This window comes from Protomyctophum parallelum, assembly GCF_964188405.1.
Source record: "Protomyctophum parallelum genome assembly, chromosome: 1".
Classification (NCBI taxonomy): domain Eukaryota; kingdom Metazoa; phylum Chordata; class Actinopteri; order Myctophiformes; family Myctophidae; genus Protomyctophum; species Protomyctophum parallelum.
The window spans coordinates 104,517,864-104,529,456 of NC_139697.1; the positions used below are offsets into that span (position 1 = coordinate 104,517,864).

Here is an 11,593-nt window from a genome sequence, read left to right on the forward strand (position 1 = left end):
AGGTGTACAGGGTTTGATGGGGTCAGATCAACATATGTAATGTCAGAACAGGTCAGCTCCATATATGGAGATCTAAGGGTGGTAGCGGGGACATTCTCTCCAGGTGTACAGGGTTTGATGGGGTCAGATCAACAGAATGTAATGTCAGAACAGGTCAGCTCCATATATGGAGATCTAAGGGTGGTAGCAGGGAAATTCTCTCGAGGTGTACAGGGTTTGATGAGGGCCCAGGTAGGGGCCCGGGCCTTCATTTTCGGGCCTGTTTGAGAACTCTAGTTTTCGCCGGCTGGATGGGCGAAGGATCAACATATGGAATGTGTCAGAACAGGTTCTGACACATATCCATATATGGAGATCTAAGGGTTTGAGGCTTGAGGTCAGATGTAGAGTTGCTGGCCAATATTCATGACATCAGGGATCTCCATATATGGGGCTTAATTGCGACAGCACGTCACAATTATTTACTATGACATCAGGGATCCCTGATGATGTCACGTGACCTGAGCACCACATACAGTATGGGGGCCTTTCCCGTGAGCGGGGGTTTGAGTGATAAACTGACAGAAAACGTATGATTTTCATAGTAAATGATAATGAACTCACCCAGATTCCTAAGGTCACCACTTTGTCTCCGACCTGAATGGACTTGGCAACAAAAGCAGCTCCGATGGTCTGGAAGACACAAGATCACATCCTTTATTACTTTACCTTCATACGTACAGTACATACAGTTTACCTGGAAGTAATACGTACGTTTTGGTACGGTCCAACCAAGGAAGCTCTGAGAAGGAAGGGAAGTGGTCACGTGACTGGGCTGCGCCATGACACTTTCATGGACACTTTCATGGGAGCCAAACTCACACCGGAAGTGCAATGAATACATGGCAGTGAATGGAGCCGGCTGGACCAGCTCATAACAAACATTATTTATGAATGACTGAGACCTTTTGTAAAGTAATCACTTCTGGAAAATAACAGAAGACATAATTATCACAGGTTGTTTTCTAATCGCTTACTTTTCGATGTGCACAGAGTGCACAGTATATCATTTTATCTGAGGATCTAAACAGCAGCAGGTGTCGTTTCTGGCTCCGAAGTATCGCGATATTTGGCTGCCAGACAGGAAACGGTGGGAAGTCTCGCGATACTTGGTGCGTTCAGAAATGTACTTTGTTTATGGTATCTCTATTTTTATAGAGATATCATACCTCTATAAACATTACACAGTGTACACATCGAATAACAACACAGCAGACAATAATGTGTTCTGTTATTTTCCAGAAGTGATTACTTTACAAAAGGTCTCAATTGTTGATAAATAATGTTTGTTCATGAGCTGGTCACTGAGCTCTCATTGACTCCAGTGTTCATGAGCTGGTCACTGAGCTCTCATTAACTCCAGTGTTCATGAGCTGGTCACTGAGCTCTCATTGACTCCAGTGTTCATGAGCTGGTCACTGAGCTCTCATTGACTCCAGTGTTCATGAGCTGGTCACTAAGCTCTCATTGACTCCAGTGTTCATGAGCTGGTCACTGGGCTCTCATTGACTCCAGTGTTCATGAGCTGGTCACTAAGCTCTCATTGACTCCAGTGTTCATGAGCTGGTCACTGAGCTCTCATTGACTCCAGTGTTCATGAGCTGGTCACTGAGCTCTCATTGACTCCAGTGTTCATGAGCTGGTCACTGAGCTCTCATTGACTCCAGTGTTCATGAGCTGGTCACTGAGCTCTCATTGACTCCAGTGCATTCTGCCAAACTTCCGGGTAGTTTGGCTCCCATGAAAGTGTCCATGAAAGTGTCACGGCGCAGCCCAGTCACGTGACCACTTCACTTCCTTCTCAGAGCTTCCTTGGGTCCAACCAAGGACCGTCTAAAGAGGCCGAGACGCGAAGACCGTACGGGCGCCGCCATGTTGCTCACATGGTGCTCCGTGGAAGGACAGAAACATGCGCAGTGGGCTTTATGCAGCCAACACTTCCACGTTCAGCTTCCTTGGTCTCAACTGCGCATGTTCCTTTCCTTCCATGGAGCACCATGCTGTGACCAACATGGCGGCGCCCGTACGGTCTTCGCGTCCCGTCCTCTTTAGACAGTCCTTGGGTCCAACCAGGAAATAATACATACATTTTGGTACGGTCCAACCAAGGAAGCTCTTAGAAGGAAGTGAAGTGGTCACGTGACTGGGCTGCGCCATGACACTTTCATGGACACTTTCAGGGGAGCCAAACTACACCCGGAAGTTCGGCAGAATGCATTGGAGCCAATGAGAGCTCAGTGACCAGCTCATGAACAAACATTATTTATGAATGACTGAGACCTTTTTAAAGTGATCGCTTCTGGAAAATAAATTAATATATATAACACGTTATTTTAGGCTGTCTTATTTTTTTTATGTGCATACTACTTAATGTGATTTATTTTTTCAAAGAGCAGAGAGCAGCCCAGGCAGAAAACTTACTATGTGCTCTTCTATAAATACCTCAATAAAAATAAATAGTTATTAAGTCGAAAAACAACCACTCGTAAAAAACGTGTGATATCACTTATGTCTTCTTTCATATTCCTGAACCAATTATATGACAAAGCTTGCAATCGTTCATGTATAATGTTTGTTATGAGCTGGTCCAGCCTGCTCCATTCACTGCCATGTATTCATTGCACTACTGGTGTGAGTTTGGCTCCCATGAAAGTGTCATGGCGCAGCCCAGTCACGTGACCACTTCACTTCCTTCTAAGAGCTTCCTTGGGTCCAACCAGGAAATAATACGTACGTTTTGGTACGGTCCAATCAGGAAGCGTTGATGGACATATCTCTCCACCAGGCTGGTCTTTCCGACACTTTCCTTCCCCAGCATCACCACCTTAGCATCCACCCGCATCATGACCACCTAGCAACCAGGAAAAAACAACACCTTAGCATCCACCCGCATCATGACCACCTAGCAACCAGGTAAAAACAACACCTTAGCATCCACCCGCATCATGACCACCACCTAGCAACCAAGTAAAAACACCACCTTAGCATCCACCCGCATCATGACCACCTAGCAACCAGGTAAAAACAACACCTTAGCCTCCACCCGCATCATGACCACCTAGCAACCAGGTAAAACCACCACCTTAGCATCGGCTTGTGTGCCGGGCATCCTGCATTAACCCATTTTTGACCTGAGATCAGATTCTATAAATGTCTTCTACATCCTGACAGTTTTCTGAAAAAGCTGTGTTTCTATGTCAGTCGTTCTTCGATTTTTCAAAAATAGCAGACCTACAAGCTCGTAGCGCGCCACTCGGTGGCGCGCTATGAGCTTGTAGATCTGCTATTTTCCAATAGCTAAAGCATAACATGATGCTAACACCAAAAGGGGTTAATATTGTCCACCACCTGTGTCCTAATACAGTGTTTCCCAAAGTGGGGTCCGGGGACCCCCCCAGGGGTCCTTGAAGGGCGTTCCAGGGGGTCCCCAGCAAAAATGAGAGTTCGGAACCAAATGGACCCCAAATGGGTCTGTAACTCTGAGAGTGTCCAAATGGATTTGGTTCCATTAAACGCTCTCAGAGTTACATCAACATTGATTTTACAATTATAAATTAGGGGGTCCCAGAGATTAAAGTTAACCCATTTTGGGCGGGAACCCCTTCTGGTGTCAGCATTATGCTATGCTTTAGCTATTGAAAAATAGCAGATCTACAAGCTCGTAGCGCGCCACCGAGTGGCGCGCTACGAGCTTGTAGGTCTGCTATTTTTGAAAAATCGAAGAACGACTGACATAGAAACATAGCTTTTTCAGAAAACTGTCATTTTCAAACAGACATTTTTTTAATCTGATCTCAGGTCAGAATGGGTTAAATGGGGGGTCCGTAGACTAATGCATGTCAAACTGGGGGTCCTTGACATTAAACGGGTACAGAGAATCACTGCTAGAGCCGTGAACAATAACAGTCTCCTCTCATGGGGGTCCCTGGCATATCTTTTCAGCGGGCTAATGAGTGCCAACGTGGGGGATTTGGGTACCCTTAATTGCCATTTTCCACCCCCAGATTGGTACAGATTTGTACTGTGAGTTTTCCAGGGTTCTAAGTCTATTAATTTTGTCCCCGATATGATCTTTAGGCAGAGATTAAAATAGGGTGCATTTTGCACCCCAAGCAGTTCATAGTTAAGGGACGCAATAAAACAATGACCTCTACATCCACGGGATGCACTACTGTACTACTGTACTGTTTTTATTCTAGTTTATTTTGCTAGCTTTAGTTATAATAATCATTTCTTCTTCCGTTTTCTACATGAATATTACCACGTTATAACCATGAAATGTCCCTGGGACTCATCTCTAAAAGACCATCCCTGCATCCTGGGACTCATCTCTAAAAGACCATCCCTGCATCCTGGGACTCATTTCTAAAAAGACCATCCCTGCATCCTGGGACTCATTTCTAAAAGACCATCCCTGCATCCTGGGACTCATCTCTAAAAGACCATCCCTGCATCCTGGGACTCATTTCTAAAAAGACCATCCCTGCATCCTGGGACTCATTTCTAAAAGACCATCCCTGCATCCTGGGACTCATCTCTAAAAGACCATCCCTGCATCCTGGGACTCATCTCTAAAAGACCATCCCTGCATCCTGGGACTCATCTCTAAAAGACCATCCCTGCATCCTGGGACTCATCTCTAAAAAGACCATCCCTGCATCCTGGGACTCATTTCTAAAGGACCATCCCTGCATCCCGGGACTCATCTCTAAAAAGACCATCCCTGCATCCCGGGACTCATCTCTAAAAAGACCATCCCTGCATCCTGGGACTCATCTCTAAAAGACCATCCCTGCATCCTGGGACTCATCTCTAAAAGACCATCCCTGCATCCTGGGACTCATTTCTAAAAAGACCATCCCTGCATCCTGGGACTCATTTCTAAAAGACCATCCCTGCATCCTGGGACTCAATTTCTAAAAGACCATCCCTGCATCCTGGGACTCATTTCTAAAAGACCATCCCTGCATCCTGGGACTCATCTCTAAAAGACCATCCCTGCATCCTGGGACTCATCTCTAAAAGACCATCCCTGCATCCTGGGACTCATTTCTAAAAAGACCATCCCTGCATCCTGGGACTCATTTCTAAAAGACCATCCCTGCATGCTGGGACTCATCTCTAAAAGGCCATCCCTGCATCCTGGGACTCATCTCTAAAAGACCATCCCTGCATCCTGGGACTCATCTCTAAAAGACCATCCCTGCATCCTGGGACTCATTTCTAAAAGACCATTCCTGCATCCTGGGACTCATCTCTAAAAGACCATCCCTGCATCCTGGGACTCATCTCTAAAAGACCATCCCTGCATCCTGGGACTCATCTCTAAAAGACCATCCCTGCATCCTGGGACTCATTTCTAAAAGACCATTCCTGCATCCTGGGACTCGTCTCTAAAAGACCATCCCTGCATCCTGGGACTCGTCTCTAAAAGACCATCCCTGCATCCTGGGACTCGTCTCTAAAAGACCATCCCTGCATCCTGGGACTCGTCTCTAAAAGACCATCCCTGCATCCTGGGACTCATCTCTAAAAGACCATCCCTGCATCCTGGGACTCATTTCTAAAAGACCATTCCTGCATCCTGGGACTCGTCTCTAAAAGACCATCCCTGCATCCTGGGACTCGTCTCTAAAAGACCATCCCTGCATCCTGGGACTCGTCTCTAAAAGACCATCCCTGCATCCTGGGACTCGTCTCTAAAAGACCATCCCTGCATCCTGGGACTCATCTCTAAAAGACCATCCCTGCATCCTGGGACTCGTCTCTAAAAGACCATCCCTGCATCCTGGGACTCATCTCTAAAAGACCATCCCTGCATCCCGGGACTCATCTCTAAAAGACCATCCCTGCATCCTGGGACTCATCTCTAAAAGACCATCCCTGCATCCTGGGACTCGTCTCTAAAAGACCATCCCTGCATCCTGGGACTCATCTCTAAAAGACCATCCCTGCATCCTGGGACTCGTCTCTAAAAGACCATCCCTGCATCCTGGGACTCATCTCTAAAAGACCATCCCTGCATCCTGGGACTCGTCTCTAAAAGACCATCCCTGCATCCTGGGACTCATCTCTAAAAGACCATCCCTGCATCCCGGGACTCCACATGGAAACCTATATTTACATCACGGACGGAGCAGGAAATGCTAAAAGCAGCCTGTTGTACTGTACACCACTGGAAATAACATGACTGAAATATGACTGAAATATGAATCACGATATGATAGACCTCTAGTCTGTGTATGATTCAACCGCTCCCTTGTTTCCTCGTGGTTGTCAGAGCTAAAAACTAAAGAATATTTTGGATACGATTTTGTCCACAATTCTTCCCAAATTGACGTTGGTACCATTAGAACCCATTTTGTGGCGGTAACCCCTTTTGGTGTTAGCATTATGTTATGCTTTAGCTATTGAAAAAATAGCAGACCTACAAGCTCATAGCGCGCCACCGAGTGGCGTGCTACGAGCTTGTAGGTCTGCTATTTTTTGAAAAATCGAAGAACGACTGACATAGAAACATGGCTTTATCAGAAAACTGTCAGGATGTAGAAGACATTTTTAGAATCTGATCTCAGGTCAGAACGGGTTAGATACGAGAAACAGATAGGAATTCTTAAGTTCTATACTCTTGTAAATGATGTAATGCAGATGTTTTAACCCATTCTGACCGGGCACCCATTTTGGTGTCAGCATCATGTTATGCTTTAGCTATTTAAAAATAGCAGATCTACAAGCTCATATCGCGCCACCGAGTGGCGCGATACGAGCTTGTAGGTCTGCTATTTTTTGAAAAATCTAAGAAAGACTGACATAGAAACATGGCTTTATCAGAAAACTGTCAGGATGTAGAAGACATTTATAGAATCTGATCTCAGGTCAGAACGGGTTAGATACGAGAAACAGAAAGGAATTATTAAGTTCTATACTCTTGTAAATGATGTAATGCAGATGTTTTAACAACAACAAAAAGCTCTGGAGAGCGTTTAAAACTAAACCAAATGGAGCCGTTGCGGTTACAGGCTCTCCTATGTGAATCGTCCCAACCCCACGCAACCAGTTACACACTATATGAGCTCAGCCCAGAAGCTGGAACCGGTATACCTATTTCATAATGTCCTTATTTATTGCTCATTGAAAATTCCCCTGAGGAGTTTCAAACGTTACGTACACACGTTGCACATGTCTGGACAGATACTGGCAGAGATGGGCAAAATACATTGAAAATGTATTTTGATACAAAATACAAATACTGGGTCAAAAAATGTATCTAAATACAAAATACAAAATACATCTTCCATCCCAGCGAAATACAAATTACAAAATACAAAAAAAGTATTTGAAATTTCAAATACATGTATTTCAAATACTGCCCATCTCTGATGGGCAAAATACATTGAAAATGTATTTTGATACAAAATACAAATACTGGGTCAAAAAATGTATCTAAATACAAAATACATCTAATTTCTTCCATCCCAGCGAAATACAAATTACAAAATACAAAAAAAGTATTTGAAATACGTATTTCAAATACATGTATTTCAAATACTGCCCATCTCTGATGGGCAAAATACATTGAAAATGTATTTTGATACAAAATACAAATACTGGGTCAAACAATGTATCTAAATACAAAATACATCTAATTTCTTCCATCCCAGCGAAATACAAATTACAAAATACAAAAAAAGTATTTGAAATACGTATTTCAAATACATGTATTTCAAATACTGCCCATCTCTGATGGGCAACATACATTGAAAATGTATTTTGATACAAAATACAAATACTGGGTCAAAAAATGTATCTAAATACAAAATACATCTAATTTCTTCCATCCCAGCGAAATACAAATTACAAAATACAAAAAAGTATTTCAAATACGTATTTCAAATACATGTATTTCAAATACTGCCCATCTCTGGGTACTGGTAATAGTAGAACTCTGTGTTAGACTCATATATGTGTATATGTGTATATGTACTTGTAGCTACACAAAATTGATCCGATCACTATAAAATAACAGTGAAGATACTCAGTCCTAAAGATCGTATTTGAGAAACAAATTGGATTTGCCTGCAGTTTGAACAAAGCCTTTATGTCACTGTTGACTATCCCCTAAGACAGTGGTTTTCAAACTGGTACTCCCAGGGGGTTTAAATTCTTAAATTGTCACTTTATCGTCATTTATTTAAAGACTGTTTTAATATCTCTAAAATATAAATAAGACCATTATTGCATCAAAGGTATTCAACAAACTATACTACAAAAATCTAAAATTGGCCAAATTATATTACCTAAGGCAAAATTGTGAAAATAGCTCATCTACAAGCTCACAACACCTTGATCAGATATTTTCCACGATATTTATCTGTGGAACAGATTAAGAGTCAAACAAAATGTAATGTAATTTCTATAACAATGTAGCACTTTGCCCTTTGCGCGTCTGGAGGATTGGTACGTCTTTGTAGATTTATTATTGTATTGTATTTAAGTATTCTTGAGGATAAATATGGATGTATTAATTCTGTTTTCTGTATTGTATTGCAGTGGTTCACACAAACTTTTTCATGTCAAGGTCCCCCAAATTGGCACCAATTAGCTCGTGGACCCCCATTTGAAAACATACGCCAGGGACCCCCCCCATAGGAGAAGATTTTTACAGCTTACAGCTCTCATAAAAAAGCCTTATTTTTTATGTAAATATTTGAAACGTTCTTTACAAACACGAGACGACAGATTCATGACAAACTGTATATAACTGTCTCTCTCACACACACACACACACACACACACACACACACACACACACACACACACACACACAGACATGAGACAGACAGACAGACATGAGACAGGCAGGCAGACATTTGATTAATTGAACATGGTGGACCCTGTTGTAAACAAGTGTAATGCTTAATTGGGTCGTCCACTCACAGTTAACAGTCTTTGTATTGAGTTTGTGCTTGAAATGTATTATACTGTAATTCTGCAAACTGTTAATAAATATTTCAATCAATCAATCAAACATGAGACAGACAGACAGACAGACAGACAGACAGAGCTGCACATGAGACAGACAGACAGGCAGACAGACAGACAGACAGACAGAGCTGCACATGAGACAGACAGACAGACAGACAGACAGACAGACAGAGCTGCACATGAGACAGACAGACAGGCAGACAGACAGACAGACAGACAGAGCTGCACATGAGACAGACAGACAGGCAGACAGACAGGCAGGCAGACAGACAGACAGACAGACAGACAGACAGACAGACAGACAGACAGACAGACAGACAGACAGACAGAGCTGCACATGAGACAGACAGACAGACACACACACACACACACACACACACACACACAGAACAAAGCAGTTATGAGACATAATTACATCATACAACAATAAGTCATAATAATAACCGTACCTGTAGTATCTGGATGATGTGAGTCTTTCAGCTCTTCAGCCTAAACAATGACATCTAACGACATGAAGCAGACAAAAGGCCTATGACAATAACAGGCTGTTGTTATTATTATTATTATTATTACAGTAGAGGGACTGTCACTGTACCGATGCTAACGCTGCTAACGGCTAGCCGTGTGTTGACATCCACACTAGAGGAAGTGGAACCTCACCAAACCACTGACTGTCGGTCAGTGTGGAGGACTACTGACCCTTCAGTCTGTTAGTAAACAACGTAAACAAACATTCAAGCCGTTGCTGCTGCTGCTATGATGAGGCTGCCCTGCCTGCCGCGCCTCACGAGGCGGAACTATAAACACTCAGTAGCCCAGAGCTAGTTGTTTCCCCACGAAGCGGAAGTACCGAATAGCGTGATGCACGCACGCCGGCTGCAAGATTATTTATTTATTAAAGCCAAATTCCAACAAAGAAACAACATGACGTCATAATGTATTAAAAAAGAAACTTAAAACAAATTAAGAATGAAAGAAAGAAAGAAAAAAACGAAAATTATAAATTATTTAACATTTAAAATAATGTAATTTTAGTTTTTAAACAATAAAGAATTAATGATATATGCAAACAATAGGCTTATTACATAATTATACTTTATATACAGTAGCCTACATGCAGCAGCATATTTTTTGTAAAAATACAAAATTTAAATGTGCAGAAGATTTTACCCAAAAAAATGTTGGATGGGAAATAAAGAAATACACCGTTTATCAAATGTAGGGCTGTTTACATATAAATATCTAATACATAGATATCTGTTGAAATGTAGGCCTATTGTTATAAGAGTTCAAAAGATAAATAAATAAATAATAGGATATAGGCCTAAATATAAACTATATATAACCCATTCTGAACGGGCACCCATTTTGGTGTCAGCATCATGTTATGCTTTATAGCTATTGAAAAATAGCAGATCTACAAGCTCATATCGCGCCACCGAGTGGCGCGATACGAGCTTGTAGGTCTGCTACTTTTTGAAAAATCGAAGAGCGACTGACATTTCTAGAATCTGATCTCAGGTCAGAATGGGTTGATCAGACCAGTGTGTGTCCAGTGGAAACCTCGTATGAATCTGATCTCAGGTCAGAATGGGATAAACTATAGGCTATACTATAGGCAGCATAGTGGCCTACATATAGCCTACTATACTATACTATACTATACTATACTATACTATAAACACTAAACCCAAGCGTTTAGGTAATAAAGGTTATAAACACTTAGTTGTAACACTTTTTAAACGTGTCACAGTGTTTAGATTATAAAATGAAGAACATGTTTAATCGCCCGTAACACTTTTTAAACACATAAACGTGTTTAGTTTTTACAATCAAAGTCAGTCATATTTTAGTTTAGAATTCAAACACACACACACACACACACACAAACCCAAACAAACATGTTTAAATTACTCCTAAACATTTTGCCAAACATCACACACTCTCCTATCCTCCTGGTGGAGACCTGTGCCCAGAAGGGCACTTTTTCTAGTTAATTTCTGCATCTCTTTATAGGGCCCATTTAACCATATAATGCATTTGGATGGCAAAAATGGCAGATCTGCAAGTTCAGTGTCTTGAATGAGATGTGCATGCTGTGAGTTTGCATATCTGCTATTTTCCAGCATAGGACCGTTGCACAGTGAAGTATAAACAAGCTGCATATCCCATAGGGATATACAGTATTATTATTATTATTATTATAGGGATATACAGTATACTCCAGATCAGGGGTGGGCAAAGCCTTGAAACTACATATTAAAGCAATGTCGCTGCCTGCTAATATATGTCACGCCCAGCTGTCAACACATTTTGCGTTCCTGAGATTCCTCGTTGACGTAAGCTCAGCTGGTGGTGACTCGACTCGTACTAACCACGAAACATTAAATATCAATAAAATAAAAATAAACGTAATTAACATTCAGTGTCTGTTGTGCGAAAGGCCTGGGTGATCGGTTTATTTTTCAAACACAGTTCTTATATGAGGCGATCTAAAAAGTACATGAACCTGTGCATTTGCGCCCTCTACTGACAGTGACGTCAGGACTTCGGTGCTCTATTGCAATGC

At 42.1% G+C, this 11,593-nt stretch overlaps 1 protein-coding gene across 1 annotated transcript in view; it reads right to left on the reverse strand.

Moving 5' to 3' along the window:
• rab24 (RAB24, member RAS oncogene family) overlaps positions 1 to 9,553 on the reverse strand; it is a 105,647-nt gene extending 96,094 nt beyond the window's left edge. Inside the window, exons 1-3 of the mRNA XM_083772924.1 lie at positions 9,474 to 9,553; positions 2,774 to 2,890; positions 604 to 672 (exon numbers count right to left, since the gene is read on the reverse strand). Coding sequence (XP_083629050.1) covers positions 604 to 672; positions 2,774 to 2,884 — 180 coding nt within the window. The 5' untranslated portion in view covers positions 2,885 to 2,890; positions 9,474 to 9,553. The remainder of the gene's footprint in view (positions 1 to 603; positions 673 to 2,773; positions 2,891 to 9,473) is intronic.
• Positions 9,554 to 11,593: the final 2,040 nt, after the last annotated feature.